Source organism: Myxine glutinosa, chromosome 1 (assembly GCF_964187855.1).
Source record: "Myxine glutinosa chromosome 1, kmMyxGlut1.1, whole genome shotgun sequence".
NCBI classification, from domain to species: domain Eukaryota; kingdom Metazoa; phylum Chordata; class Myxini; order Myxiniformes; family Myxinidae; genus Myxine; species Myxine glutinosa.
Genome location: NC_136261.1, coordinates 348835916 through 348851041, shown reverse-complemented (window position 1 = coordinate 348851041; position 15126 = coordinate 348835916). Strand labels below are relative to the sequence as shown.

The window sequence follows — 15126 nt, the reverse complement described above, 5'->3', positions numbered from 1 at the left end:
CTTCTCTATTTCTACTGCCCCCACCCAAACACTGCCCCTCTCTTTCTACTGCCCCCACCCAAACACCACCCTTCTCTATTTCTACTGCCCCCACCCAAACACTGCCCCTCTCTCTTTCTACTGTCCCCACCCAAACACTGCCCCTCTCTCTTTCTACTGCCCCCACCCAAACACTGCTCCTCTCTCTTTCTACTGCCCCAAACCAAACACTGCCCCTCTCTATTTCTACTGCCCCCACCCAAACACTGCCCCTCTCTCTTTCTACTGCTCCCACCCAAACATCGCCCCTCTCTATTTCTACTGCTCCCACCCAAACACCGCCCCTCTCTATTTCTACTGCTCCCACCCAAACACCGCCCCTCTCTTTCTACTGCTCCCACCCAAACACCACCCCTCTCTATTTCTACTGCTCCCACCGAAACACCACCCTCTCTCTTTCTACTGCTCCCACCGAAACACCGCCCCTCTCTTTCTACTGATCCCACCGAAACACTGCCCCTCTCTCTTTCTACTGCTCCCACCCAAACACCACCCCTCTCTATTTCAACTGCCCCCACCCAAACACTGCCCCTCTTTCTTTCTACTGCTCCCACCGAAACACTGCCCCTCTCTTTCTACTGATCCCACCCAAACACTGCCCCTCTCTTTCTACTGATCCCACCGAAACACCACCCTCTCTCTTTCTACTGCTCCCACCGAAACACCGCCCCTCTCTTTCTACTGATCCCACCCAAACACTGCCCCTCTCTCTTTCTACTGCTCCCACCGAAACACCACCCCTCTCTCTTTCTACTGCTCCCACCGAAACACCACCCCTCTCTATTTCAACTGCCCCCACCCAAACACTGCCCCTCTCTCTTTCTACTGCTCCCACCGAAACACCGCCCCTCTCTTTCTACTGATCCCACCCAAACACTGCCCCTCTCTCTTTCTACTGATCCCACCCAAACACTGCCCCTCTCTTTCTACTGCTCCCACCCAAACACCACCCCTCTCTATTTCAACTGCCCCCACCCAAACACTGCCCCTCTTTCTTTCTACTTCTTCCACCGAAACACCGTTCCCTCTCTTTCTACCACTCCCACTCAAACACCGCCCCCCCCCCCCCTTCTCTTTATACCCTCCCACCCAAACACTGCCTCGCTCTTTCTACTGCTCCCACCGAAACACCGCTCCCTCTCTTTCTACTACTCCCACCCAAACACCGCCCCGCTCTTTCTACTGCTCCCACACAAACTCTGTTATTGCACCTTCACCTGACTGCTATTCCATCCAACCCTATTTATCAGCCTATCCTCTTGGTAAGTGTGACGTAACGCACGCGTCATAATTCTGCTTCCGGGTCCAAATACAAAACCACTGGAGCCAAACACCAGCTGGACTCTGACTCTGAGAAAAGTGCTCGGTCATGCCGCAGTGTTGCGTTCCTGAGTGTGTAAATAGATCAGAAACCAACCAAGAACTGTCTTTCTACCGATTTCCTGCTAATGAAAAACAAAGGCTGAAGTGGCAACATACTACTACTACATACAACATACTACAACAAAATACTACATACTACGACTACATACAACATACTACTACTACAACAAACTACATACTACTACTACAACAAACTGCATACTACTACTACAACAAAGTACATACTACAACATACTACATACAACTACTACAACATACTACATACAACTACTGCAACATATCACATACTACTACAACATACTACATACAACTACTGCAACATACCACATACTACTACAACATACTACTACTGCAACATACCACATACAACTACTGGTGCAACATACCACATACTACTACAACATACTACTACTGCAACATACCACATACTACTACAACATACTACAACATACTACATACTACTACTACTACAACAAACTGCATACTACTACTACAACATACTACTACTACTACAACATACTACTACTACAACAAACTGCATACTACTACTACTACATACTACCACTACTACTACATACAACTACCACTTCATAATACAAAATACTACTACTACCTACATGCATACTACCTACATAAATACTACCGACATACATACTTCTTACTAGTGTAGCAGCATAGCAAACCTGTTGTGCATTTTGTGATACAAGCACCAAATTTGGCACAAATGTACATTAATATGTTGCGAACATTTTCAGATATTGGGCCACTTGAAATTCTCTCTTTATGTCCGCCATATTGGATTTCAAAATGGCCGCCACTTGAAATCTACATTTGCTATTATCTCTGGACGTAATGCAGCTATTGACTTGATTCTGATATCTAAATGTATGTTTTTGGGGGCAAGGAATCCAATGGTACCAATTTCAACTTAATATTATCTATCACAGTCTGTTATATAATTTTATTTGGAAATTATCTAGGCAAATATTGGCTTCAACACAATACTTTGAAAAGAATGTCTTAGTTCTGTAAATGTCTTAGGTATAATACTGACATGTAGTGGGGCGGCTTAGCCCAAATATTCAAAAGAATTGTGCATTTTGTGAAACAAGCACCAAATTTGGCACAAATGTACATTAATATGTTGCGAACATTTTCAGATATTGGGCCACTTGAAATTCCGTAATTTTTTTTTTCAAATTTTTTCAAATTTCGTAATTTCAAATTTTTCGGGTGACACCGTCACAATTTCGGTCTTCGAGGCCGGCCGATAGGCAAAGTGTGACCGGAAGGGACGAGGTTCTCCTGACCACGTGGCCCTCGATCTGGGAAGCGAGAGGCGTTCCATTAGTGGACGCGCCCCTCACGCCCGACTTTTGGGCGGCCCCGGCAGGCCGTTTGTTTTGACGTTCCGTGACAGGCCCCGCACCCCCACCTCCGGGCCGACCGGAAGCTTGTGCTGAGTACATCATACCTGAACAACTCAGTGAGGCAGAACACAGCAGTGCACACCAGGGTGACCCCTTCAGTGCATAAACCAATTAACCTGTCCACTGCAGGGCATATAGAAATGAAGTTATTTTCTGCATATAATAATAATATAAGTTCAGTTCTATATAACAATTTCTGTTATCACCACTACCACTACAACTACCACTACTACAAGCTTTGTCTGGAATTTTGTGGACTAACAGACAAACAGACATACAGACAAGCTGGGATCAAAACATTACCTCCTTCCACCATTGAGTGTAGAGGTAAACATCATGGAAATTATATCATGCCCTAGATTTAATTCATGCTTACCCGTGTATTTGCTTCACTGGTTCACAAGGTCTTTTGCATACATGTAATTCAGACTCTCGTCTTCATTGCTGACCACACAATGTTCGCAACATATTAATGTACATTTGTGCCAAATTTGGTGCTTGTATCACAAAATGCACAATTCTTTTGAATATTTGGGCTAAGCCGCCCCACTATATCGGCCGGCCTCGAAGACCGAAATTGTGACGGTGTCACCCGAAAAATTTGAAATTACGAAATTTGAAAAAATTTGAAAAAAAAAATTACGGAATTTCAAGTGGCCCAATATCTGAAAATGTTCGCAACATATTAATGTACATTTGTGCCAAATTTGGTGCTTGTATCACAAAATGCACAACAGGTTTGCTATGCTGCTACACTAATGCTACATGGTCTAGTATTTGAGGCTAGGTGTACTGGTATCTGAGGCTAGGTATATACCGGTACTGAAGATACGTGTACATAAACAGTGTCATGTTAACAAGTTCAGCATTGCCACAAGTACATGTATGTTGTTGACTCATCGTCATGTGCAGTCCCCTTCACACACACAGAGGGCTGTGCACTGAAGGGCAGCCTTTTTGCACTTGCAGCGCCTCACACACCCTTTCTTGCACTTGCAAGAAACCAGCTCAATGCAGCTGTGAGCTGCCTCAGTTAGCCTGGTCCAGTAAGGTGTGTACTGTCCTTCTCCAGTCCTTGACCAACCCCAGTTGGTTGGTGGAGGGAGCTCTGGTGCTGGCAGCAGTATCTGACCCCACACATGTCCACCTTGATACACTGCCCTCTTGACATGTTCCTCCAGAGCTGCCTTCGTTGGAAGGATGAGCTGCACATTGTTCTTCCTTGCGAAGAGTTTCCTCCTGGCCTTGTCAATGTCTGTGCATTTGCTGGTTCGATCATACAACAGGATCACGAACCTCTCGATGATGCGCATTGCATCGTCTGGTATGTCACGAGGTGCAGAGGACAGCAGCAGCAGCGCCTCAGTGAGTTCTGGCAGTACCGTCCAGACTGCCCACGCAGTGTTCTTGCCATGTCTATGAAAACTAGACACAGTGTCGCATCCAGTTAGAGCGTGGAACATTGGCAGTGCACGAGCCTTCTCTCGTCCCAATCCAGCTGCTATTTCGTGTGCTGCTAGGTATCGGAAACTCTGGCCTGTTCCGAATGCCAGCCACTGGTTCTGGACTGATAGAGCTGGACAAGGTCAGCCAATCTGAATACTGGTGCCGTCTCCTCATCTTGTCTGGTTTCTTCAATGTAGAGGACGAGTTCAGCGAAGACAACTGCCGACATTGCTCGCTCTTGTTTTGTGTCCTGTGATCCTGTTGACTGGGCCTTTCTTGTGCGATTGTAAAGTCCTATCAAGCACCGTGGGTGATACTGGGCGTCCAACGCTATCATGTCCCCACCACTGAGACGGCCCAGCAGTTCTGTATCACCAAGAAGGGTTGCACAGGCACGCACCCGTTTGTCCATTTGGAATGTTGCAGCTTTCCGAAGACTGTCAGCCCCAGCAGGTTGTTCACAGAAGAAACAATTTTCTGGGACCTTCTTCTCTGTACTCGATGAGCGTGAATGTAACCTGGTGCGTTTGCATGCAGCTTGTTCCTCATCGCTCTCACATTCTTTCTTGAGTGCTCTCTTTTGTGCTCTCTGCAGTTTGGTGTTGTTGTACTGGAGCCTGCATGTCTGATGATATTTTGCACCGTGTGCAACCATCGCAGCTTCAATGCCATGACCATCATCGAGTCTTTCCAGGTGAAATGATCCTGGAAGCTCTCCAAGTTCACTGAATTTGACCAAGTTCTCTGCGAGTGAACTGTACCCACTCCCAATGTCTTTTCTCTTTGATTGGTCAGGTTTGGTCAGTGTCTCCGTCTTGTCCTCTTGACATATAAGGCATAACTTCCAGTCAGTTGTGGTGAGGTGCTGTGATGTTGATGGTGAAGTTCGCTCAACATCAGCTAGTCTGAAGCTCTTGGACATGGTGGAACTGTCTTCTGAATCTGCAACGATACAATGATATAATGTTAACATTTTGTTATATATATAATAGAGGGGTTTCCTCCGCCATACTAATGGAGAGGAGGATAATTCCTCTATATCGTAGAGCATTTAGCTTGGCACACTTAGGGAATTAGTTTTGTGAGATTATGCCGGAATTAAATTTTCACCCATACCGGAGGCAAGAAGAGAAATAAAATCACATGAGATTCTTTAGTTAAAAAATATTCCCAAATTTATTGAATATTTACAAAACATTTGAATTCATAAATTCTTACAATATTTACACAGCCAAGATTTAAATATAAATCAGTCTAAACTCTTATTAGGTTGGACAGTACATTTTCCAGACATACCCCGTTCTGTTAATTACAGCCTTCGTGTTAAATTCAGAACATGTCAAAACTGTCAGTGTGGAATACACACTTCACTCAAAATACTACTTTATATAAAACATTTCTAATTTAAAGCCTTATAGTAAGAATTTCAGATAAACCCCAAAAAAGTAAGACCAGGTTGGCTATTAGACAACCTGCCTCTGTCGTGCCCACCAGACAAGTGGTTTTAGCCAGCACACATGTGTATCAGGTAAGCTTGTGCTGAGTACATCATACCTGAACAACTCAGTGAGGCAGAACACAGCAGTGCACACCAGGGTGACCCCTTCAGTGCATAAACCAATTAACCTGTCCACTGCAGGGCATATAGAAATGAAGTTATTTTCTGCATATAATAATAATATAAGTTCAGTTCTATATAACAATTTCTGTTATCACCACTACCACTACAACTACCACTACTACAAGCTTTGTCTGGAATTTTGTGGACTAACAGACAAACAGACATACAGACAAGCTGGGATCAAAACATTACCTCCTTCCACCATTGAGTGTAGAGGTAAACATCATGGAAATTATATCATGCCCTAGATTTAATTCATGCTTACCCGTGTATTTGCTTCACTGGTTCACAAGGTCTTTTGCATACATGTAATTCAGACTCTCGTCTTCATTGCTGACCACACAATGTTGTCTAGCTGAGCCCAGATTGTATGTAATTAACTCATTTATGTGGAGTCACAAGGTGATTTAAACACAGCCACACACAAAGAACACAGTTGATGTGGGTCAACACACATGCAGCCTCTCTACTCTTTTATTTGGGTCAGGGCTGTGATTAAAGACATGTAGTGGAGTCATGTTTGTAAACATTGTTAAAGACATGCTACAGTGCATTGTTAAGGAAACAAGACAGATGGAAGCCTATACAAGAAATTTCTGTACTCTAGAAACACAAAAGATGGCTTAAAGGGTCTAGGAAAAGGGGATTATGCATGTTTGGTATTTATTGACAATATGAATGTAATGTTACATAAAATATGCATATGAAAAACACAAATGAATGGGTCACTTTGTTTCCTAATGGGATATGAATTTATATTTTAGACTGCCAGTATATATGAGCTTGTCTGAGTTGTTACTAGTGATTTAGTATAGTTTTTTAATTTATTTATATTTACAGAACTAAGACATTCTTTTCAAAGTATTGTGTTGAATCCAATATTTGCCTAGATAATTTCCAAATAAAATTATATAACAGACTGTGATAGATAATATTAAGTTGAAATTGGTACCATTGGATTCCTTGCCCCCAAAAACACATTTAGATACCAGAATCAAGTCAATAGCTGCATTACGTCCAGAGATAATAGCAAATGTAGATTTCAAGTGGCGGCCATTTTGAAATCCAATATGGCGGACATAAAGAGAGAATTTCAAGTGGCCCAATATCTGAAAATGTTCGCAACATATTAATGTACATTTGTGCCAAATTTGGTGCTTGTATCACAAAATGCACAATTCTTTTGAATATTTGGGCTAAGCCACCCCACTATACATTCTTACTACCTACATACATACTACCTACATACATAATACCGACATACATACTACCTACATACTACTACTACCACTACATGCATACTACCTACATACATACTACCTCCATACTAATACTACCACTACCTACATACATACTACCTCCATACTACTACTACCACGACATACATACTACCAAGATACATATTGGCTGCATGCAACCACTACAACTACATACTTACTACTTACATACTTACTATCTACATACTTACTACCTTCATACTACATACTGCCTTCATACTAGATACTACTTTTATACTATTAAACATATTATACATATTAGAAAAGCAGTTGGCCATAGTGAAAAGTGTCACAGGCTCCATTTTCGTGTTTGGACCCGGAAACAGAATTATGACGCAGCGCGTTACATCACGGCTTACCAAGAGGAAACTATTGTATATACCGGTAGTAACTCCTCCCCCATGTCACGTCACATCCTGTGACGTCCTAAGTAGTGAAGTATAGTGAATGAATCGACGTCTTAAGAGTGAATGTAGAAAACACAAAATCATTTATTTCTACTACATCCACAGGTCAGCCTAGAAAACAGAAACAGAACTATAAAGAGCAATCAGAGATTGCAGACCCTCGCCAGGACATGTTTTCAGTGGTTTTTAAAGCTTTTGTGTTAAAACAAATATGGCGGCCGAACCACGTGACTGATGACGGCATCATCATTTTTTTCTTCTCTCCACCAATTTATCCCGAGGTGATGCTCAAGAAATTTCATCTTGATCGGATGAAGTTTTGTACTTGTCGAATATGACGTCATAATGGAGGCACCTATGACGCAGCACTTTCGGAGATATAGAGGTGCAAATGTTTTTGTTTTTTCCAAGATGGCGGCCGAACCACGTGACCGATGACGTCATCATTATTTTGTCCAAATCCGTCCATAACTTTTTGAGATATCATATTCACAAACAGACAGGTAAAAAAATTTTTTTTACCTCCAGCCGCCTTCCGGGGGTGGAGGTAAAAACACCTGACAAGTCGGGTACACTGATTTGATTTACCATCCTCTCTGCAGAGCGTTCATGCTGCCGAAGCAGTTTCTTGGCGAGGGTTACACTTACACTGGGTGGTTTGCCACTGCCTTCCCAGCGTTGTTTTTTCGTTCTCTTGTCAAGCAAGTAAGCAGCACGGACCATCGTTAAAGTCTGGTACGACACAACCTTTTCACAACCGAGGCGGGTTATATGTGACAAGTGGATCGCTTACGTTGTAATATTTCCCCTTATTTATTTTCCTCTCTTTGTTTGCTTTCCTGGTGTAGACTTACTAGGAGATCAAATTAATGTGAATGTGAATGGTCACATGCAGCTGCGCTCATCATATCAGTGGGACAGGTACGGAATACTAGTGGAGAAAACTTAAACCAGGAGCAGAAGTGAAATGTGTTGAGGACGTGCAGCCATCTCAACAACACAACCACCTATCAGGTGAAGTAAATGATGGTGATCGTGACTGTCTTCGCAATCAAGTGAAAGTTACAATGTACTGGCTCCCTTCTCCAGAACCAGAGACTGGTTCTACTAATCGTTATAGTTTTTGGTTTTTTCGTATGTACCCTGGGGCTCCTGGTTGCATCATTTTTCTGGAAGCGTGGCTGTGCCGTTGATGCAGTGCCTCCTGTTGCCAGTAAGCTGGTACTCATTTGCACCGACCTCGGAAGGATGACGAGCTCAGTCAACCCACCTGGTGTTAATTCAACAACATGGCAGGGGCTTGAACTCAAGACTCTAATATCTCAAGCCAGCCACCTTAACCAATAAATCAACATCAGGTGTAGTACCAATCCCTACTGTAGAGGAAGCGATCCTTTCACTAACATTTGTGAGCGAAGACCTCAAAGTGCAATTCTTACTTCAGTGTCGACAAGTAACGAAAGGAACACACATACATATACTTATATACATACACATACTTATATACGTATACACATATAGACATACACATACTTATATACATATACATACACATATATGCTTATACACATACACACATATGCTTATACACATACACACATATACAAACACAAACACATACACACATATACTTATACACATACACATATACATATACTCATACTTATACACATACACACATACACATACTTATATACATATACACATACACATACACACATATACTTATACACATACACATATACATATACTCATACTTATACACATACACACATACACATACTTATATACATATACACAAACACATACACACATATACTTATACACATACACACATACACATACTTATATACATATACACATACACACATATACTTATACACATACACATATACATATACTCATACTTATACACATACACACATACACATACTTGTAAAGTATACACACATATACACATACATATACACAAACACATACACACATATACTTATACACATACACATATACATATACTCATACTTATACACATACACACATACACATACTTATATACATATACACAAACACATACACACATATACTTATACACATACACATATACATATACTCATACTTATACACATACACACATACACATACTTATATACATATACACATACACATACACATATACTTATGTACATACACATACTTATATACATATACACATACTTATATACATACACATACACACACATGCTTATACACACACATACACATATACATATACTTATATACATATACACATACACACATGCATATGCACATACACATATACATATACATATTGTCGTGTTCCCGGGGGGTTAACACCCCTGGTGACGAATGGCTGACCGAACTTTACACTCCTAGGCGTTCAGTCCAAATATGGCGGTGTTATTGAATACGCGTGAGGGGAGCGTGGGGGGGGGGGGGGGGGGGGGGTGAAGCAAGGCTCTTGAGGTAAAATGAGGTAAAATTAGTCTTTTTAATGTCGTGTGCGATCTAGACTCGTGTAGATCCGCGAAACCCTCCCGGCAGAACTACAAGACTCGTCATCGTGTTTCTCCTCCTCCTCCTCCTCCTCCTCCTCCTCCATCATCGTGCACCTGTTTACCTCCATCCCTGACCTATCAAACATCGCGGACGATTTGTTGATTAACTTTCGGTGTTATAAATTGTGTAGAGCAACGCCACAGTTGGTGGAGACGGCGAGCAAGAAGCAGTGAAGAACAGTTTGCTTTTCGCTCGTTTGTGTGGAGGTGAATATGACAGGTAAACGAGTTCACCGATTTCTAGTTTTGTGGAATATTTGATAACTTGTAAAAAGGTTGTGGCCCATTCTCGGCCGCCCTACTTCTTTAACGGCCCCGATTATTCATTCCCACTTCCTTGAGGGTTCGACCGGGGACACGGTTTTTTTGTTGTCGTCCCCAAGTCGTCCCCAAGTCGTCCCCAAGTCGTTCACGAACCGGCTGGAGAGGCTTGCCGTTCGACGGAAGGTGGTGGTGGTGGTGATGGTTGTTTGTATGCAGCTTATGGCTGCTTGGCTGCATCATTTTCTGGAGGTGCAGCTATGTTGCTGATGCAGTGCCCCCTGTTACCAGTAAGCTGGTACTCATTTTGCCGACCTCGGAAGGAGTCAACCCACCTGGTGTTAATTCAACGGCATGACAGGACCCTAAGATCTCAAGGCAGCCACCTTAACCGTTAAGCCAACACCTGGCTTGATTTAAGATGACTTGGGCAGAAATTTGTAATTTGTTCAGGATGCCGGAGATAACTCCTACTCTTTGCGAAAGAAACCGCATGGGATCTTTAACATCAACCCAACGACCACTACTGGCAGACAAATCCAAGAGTTTAAACCGCTTTACAGGGAGACTGCCTCACTGACTGAGAGTTTGGCTACTCGATCAAACAATTTCGAGTTTCGTCAGGAATCGAACCCAGATGAGACGAGGATGAAGTGGTTCGATTTTGGTGAAGATCCGAATCCGGATATGATTTTTACCCTGCGTTCGTGAAGCGAAAAGCAGGGTTAAGCATTCGGGTACGTATGTGTCTGCATTAAAAAAAAAATCATTTTCTCGGCAACCGTTGATCCGATTGACATGAAATTTTCACCATAGGAGGGCCTCCTACTGCAGAATATTTTGGTGAATAATGACGTCACAGGTCACGTGGTACAGGCGCCATCTTGGAAAAAACAAAACTTTGCACCTCTATCTCAAAAACCGCTGCACAGAAATAATTGACGTCTCATTGCAAAGAAATCTCCATGCGGAATAACATGTGAATGATGACGTCATAGGTGCCGCCGTTATGACGTCATAATTCGACAAGTAAACTTTATCCGATCAGGATGAAATTTCTTGAGCATCTTCTCGGTATAAATTGATGCAGAAATAAAATTATAATGACGTCGTAGGTCACGTGGTTCGGCCTCCATATTGTTTATGAGTGAAAAGCCTGTAAAACCACTAAAATCCAATTTTCTCCAAAACGACTGAACAGATTGAGGCCAAACTTTGCATGCAAAATCGCATACCCATGACTAACAAAAAAGTCAACGAGCATGATGTCATGCGTCACATGGTTTCGGTGTTATGACGTTTTTAAGCATAAACTTTTAAAACCTAGCTCCTCCTTCATTTGTGATCCTATCGAGCGGAAACTTCACAGGTGTGTTCAGCATATCGGTCTACGAAAATGACCTTTTGGAATTTGCGATAGGTAACGTGGTTTGGCAGATATAAATAATTAAACGAAAATATTTTAAAATTTATAACTCTTTAACTGCTTCATTGATCGATGTGAAACTTTATATTATAGTAGAGATAATGAAGTGTAACAATTGTGCAAAATTTCAAGATTGGATGTACGGTCTGGAAGCTAGAAGTTATTACATGACGAAGAAGAGTCTTCGAGAGTGGGCATGGAATTATCACTGCACATGACGAGCAGGCAAAGTACGGAGCGACCTCACGCGGTCATTTTGACCGCAAATAAAATTCTGATTTCAGATTTGTCAATCGCTGAGTTATATTAACACGACCAAAACAGATTTGGCGAAATTCCGACGATTTTTGACGAAAATATAACATTTGTGTCCATTTCAGTAAAGTAAAGTGTGTGCCGTGGCTCATTGTAAAAACTCCATATGGTACGTGTGTACAAACAGGTACGTGCGTTCCATTCCCAGTCAATGCCGAATCTGCATATGGTGATCCGCGAATTTCACGTTTAGAACGTAAAACCGTCACTGCATTTCGTCATTCACTTGAACTCGATATCTTTTTTTTCATTCCAAACAGCATAACTCCAATCACAAATACACATTAAAAAAATTAACTTTTAACAAGATTCGTGACATAAACAAATATTTAAATCCTGATGTGAAGTTCCGTATGGGTGGGTGAATACAATTACGAATTCAAAATCGTACTTTTATTCACTCAATTCCAATCATCCATTAATCGTGTTGTTGAAGTATCAACGATTAATGATTAAACATTACGATTTTTTTTTTTTTTTTTTTTTTTTTTTTTAATGTATACAAGATCGAGGCTCGTGAAAGAGCGAACATTAATCACATAAAGACAAACCGACACATAAAACGTATAACATGGGGAGCGGTAGACAAGATGGGGAGAGAGGGGGAAGGACACAAACACAACTTTTGAGAGCAGGGACATCGGGAGAAATGTGGGAGGGGGAGGGCTTGGGGGGGAGGTGGGAAAGATATAAAACATATGAACACTGCAAGGACTTCCAGGAAAGAAGTTGGAATTTCAAACAAGGTGGATCTGGGGTGAATTAGCAGGGGTAGAAAAGATGAAGGTTTTGGATGGGGGAAGATAAGAGATGGTGGTGAACAGCTGTTTCAAAGAACTGGAGGGAGGTGTTGGATTGAAGAGAGTGAGGGAGTTTGTTCCAGAGGCGGGAGAAAAGAGGAATGAAGGAGTGAAGGTGAGCAGAGAGCCGAGATTTCGGCAGTTTAACCATCAGAGGCTTGCTGGCAGATCTTGTGTGACCTGTAGGAATATTTGGGCGACAAAGCACAGAGAGAGCTGGGGGAGCAAGGCCGGAGAGGAGTCTGTAGAAGACAGAAAGACCACCTACCTGCCTGCGGTGAGTGAGTGAGTGAAAGGCCCTCGGAGATAGCTTCATCGCGGGAGATTCCAATGATTCTGAAAGCTTTGGTTTCAACAGCGTGAAGCCGAGCTAGGTGTGAGGCAGGAGCACCGGCCCATAGGGAAGAACAGTATTCCATTGAGCTGCGGATGAAAGCCTTGTATGTGGTGAGGAGCTCAGGTTTGCCGAGGAAGGACTTCGCACGACGGAGGATGCCCAGTTGGCGACTGGCTTTGGAGGCCAGCTTGGAAATGTGGTTTTCCCAAGAAAGATCATGGCAGATAGTGAGACCCAAAAGCTTGAGCGACAGAACTTCTTGGAGAGGATTGTTGAGAAAGTAGATGGGAGGGTTGTCCAGTCGATCTTTTCGGAGAGACATACAGACTTGGTATTTAATATGGAATATTTTTTTTGAGGGGGTGAAATTACTTTTCAAGACGACGTAGAAGCAAAAGTTCATTGGAATTATGTTGAAATTATTCTAGATTTTGTTAATGTGACCTTTAAAAGAAACAAAAACCACATTTGACATTTCGAAGCAAATAAATTGATCCTTGAAAGTGATGTAAACTGATATCGAACTCAATTCACGAACAGTACTGTGTTAAACTTCTGTACGTTTTCCAGAAGTATCTCTTTATTTTGCACATTAGCCAAAAAAATTTCAACAAAAACAAAAGCTAAATTATGACTGGGATTACAGACAGTAAAATTACAGTTCAGTACTTCGTGTAACCCCCACGAGCATTCAGGAGAGCACATACACGTCGAGACATGCTTTTCACGAGATTTGCCAAGGTTTGGACAGGAATCGCTTGCCATGCAGTGACAATAGTCTGCTGCCATTCACGCACAGAGGTAGGCTGCTGGTCCAAGTTGTCGATTTGACGCGTTAATTCTGCCCACAAATTCTCGATCGGATTCATATCTGGGGACATGGCAGGCCACTCCATATGCTCTACACCACGGTCAGCAAGAAAGTGTTGGATCATGCGAGCACGATGAGGCCGTGCATTGTCATCTTGGAAGACAACGATTCCTCGAAAGGCTGCACGAGCAAATGGAAGCAATGTTTCTTCCAGAATGACCCTGTATTTGAATTGGTTCAGGTTTCCATTCAGAACAACCAGGTCAGTTTTGCCCCCTGCATGAAAAGCAGCCCAAACGGTCACCCCACCACCTCCAGCTTGGACTCTTGGCACTATACAATCTTCGTTGTGGGCTTCATGCACTTGTCTACGCACTCAGACGCGGCCATCTTGACGATAGACCAGAAATCTAGACTCGTCACTGAAGGTCACGTGATTCCAGTGTCCTGGCTGCCATTGACGGTGCTCTCTGGCCCACTGCAATCGGCGCTGGCTGTGTTGTCTGGTCAGGCGTGGCTTTCTCGGGGGACACCTGGCACGATAGCCTGCTTGAACCAGTCGTTGGTTGACTATCCTTCTGGATACAGGCACATTTGTCAGTTGCTGCCGCTCAGCCCTAAGCCGATTAGCTGACTTGGTACGGCCATTGCAGACTAACCGGTGCAGCTGGCGATCATCTCTCCTTGTGGTTCTGCGTGGACGTCCTGGCCTCGGTATTGGAGTGGGGACACCCCTCTGAGCATTTCGTTTCAGGATCTTTGACACCTGACCTTGAGTGATGCCATACTGCTGAGCAATAGCACGCTGTTTCATGCCAGAATTTCGTAAAGCCACCACTCCATGACAAACAGCATTGTCAAGTTGACGGACCATCTCCAGAGGAAGCGGCATTAACTTTTGTAGACGTGCAGCAGTTGTTTTCCACTAATACAGAACGCAACAACCCTTATATACCCGATTGTGAAGCCAATCGTCAAATGTACCTGTCCTTACATT

General features: G+C 42.8%; 1 protein-coding gene across 5 annotated transcripts in view; it reads left to right on the top strand.

The window, feature by feature from the left end:
* The first annotated feature begins 8205 nt into the window (after positions 1–8205).
* LOC137419086 (phospholipid scramblase 1-like) overlaps positions 8206–15126 on the top strand; it is a 46576-nt gene continuing 39655 nt past the window's right edge. The window contains exon 1 of one of the 5 annotated variants that reach the window (XM_078769898.1): positions 8206–8338. Coding sequence is in view for 2 of the 5 variants with exons in the window: in XM_078769896.1 (XP_078626022.1) it covers positions 10393–10399 (7 nt within the window). In the remaining 3 variants the exon portion in view is untranslated. Of the gene's footprint in view, positions 8339–10193; positions 10400–15126 lie in introns of those variants that run through there. The other 4 variants (XM_078769899.1, XM_078769896.1, XM_078769897.1 and 1 more) reach the window with 4 other exon arrangements.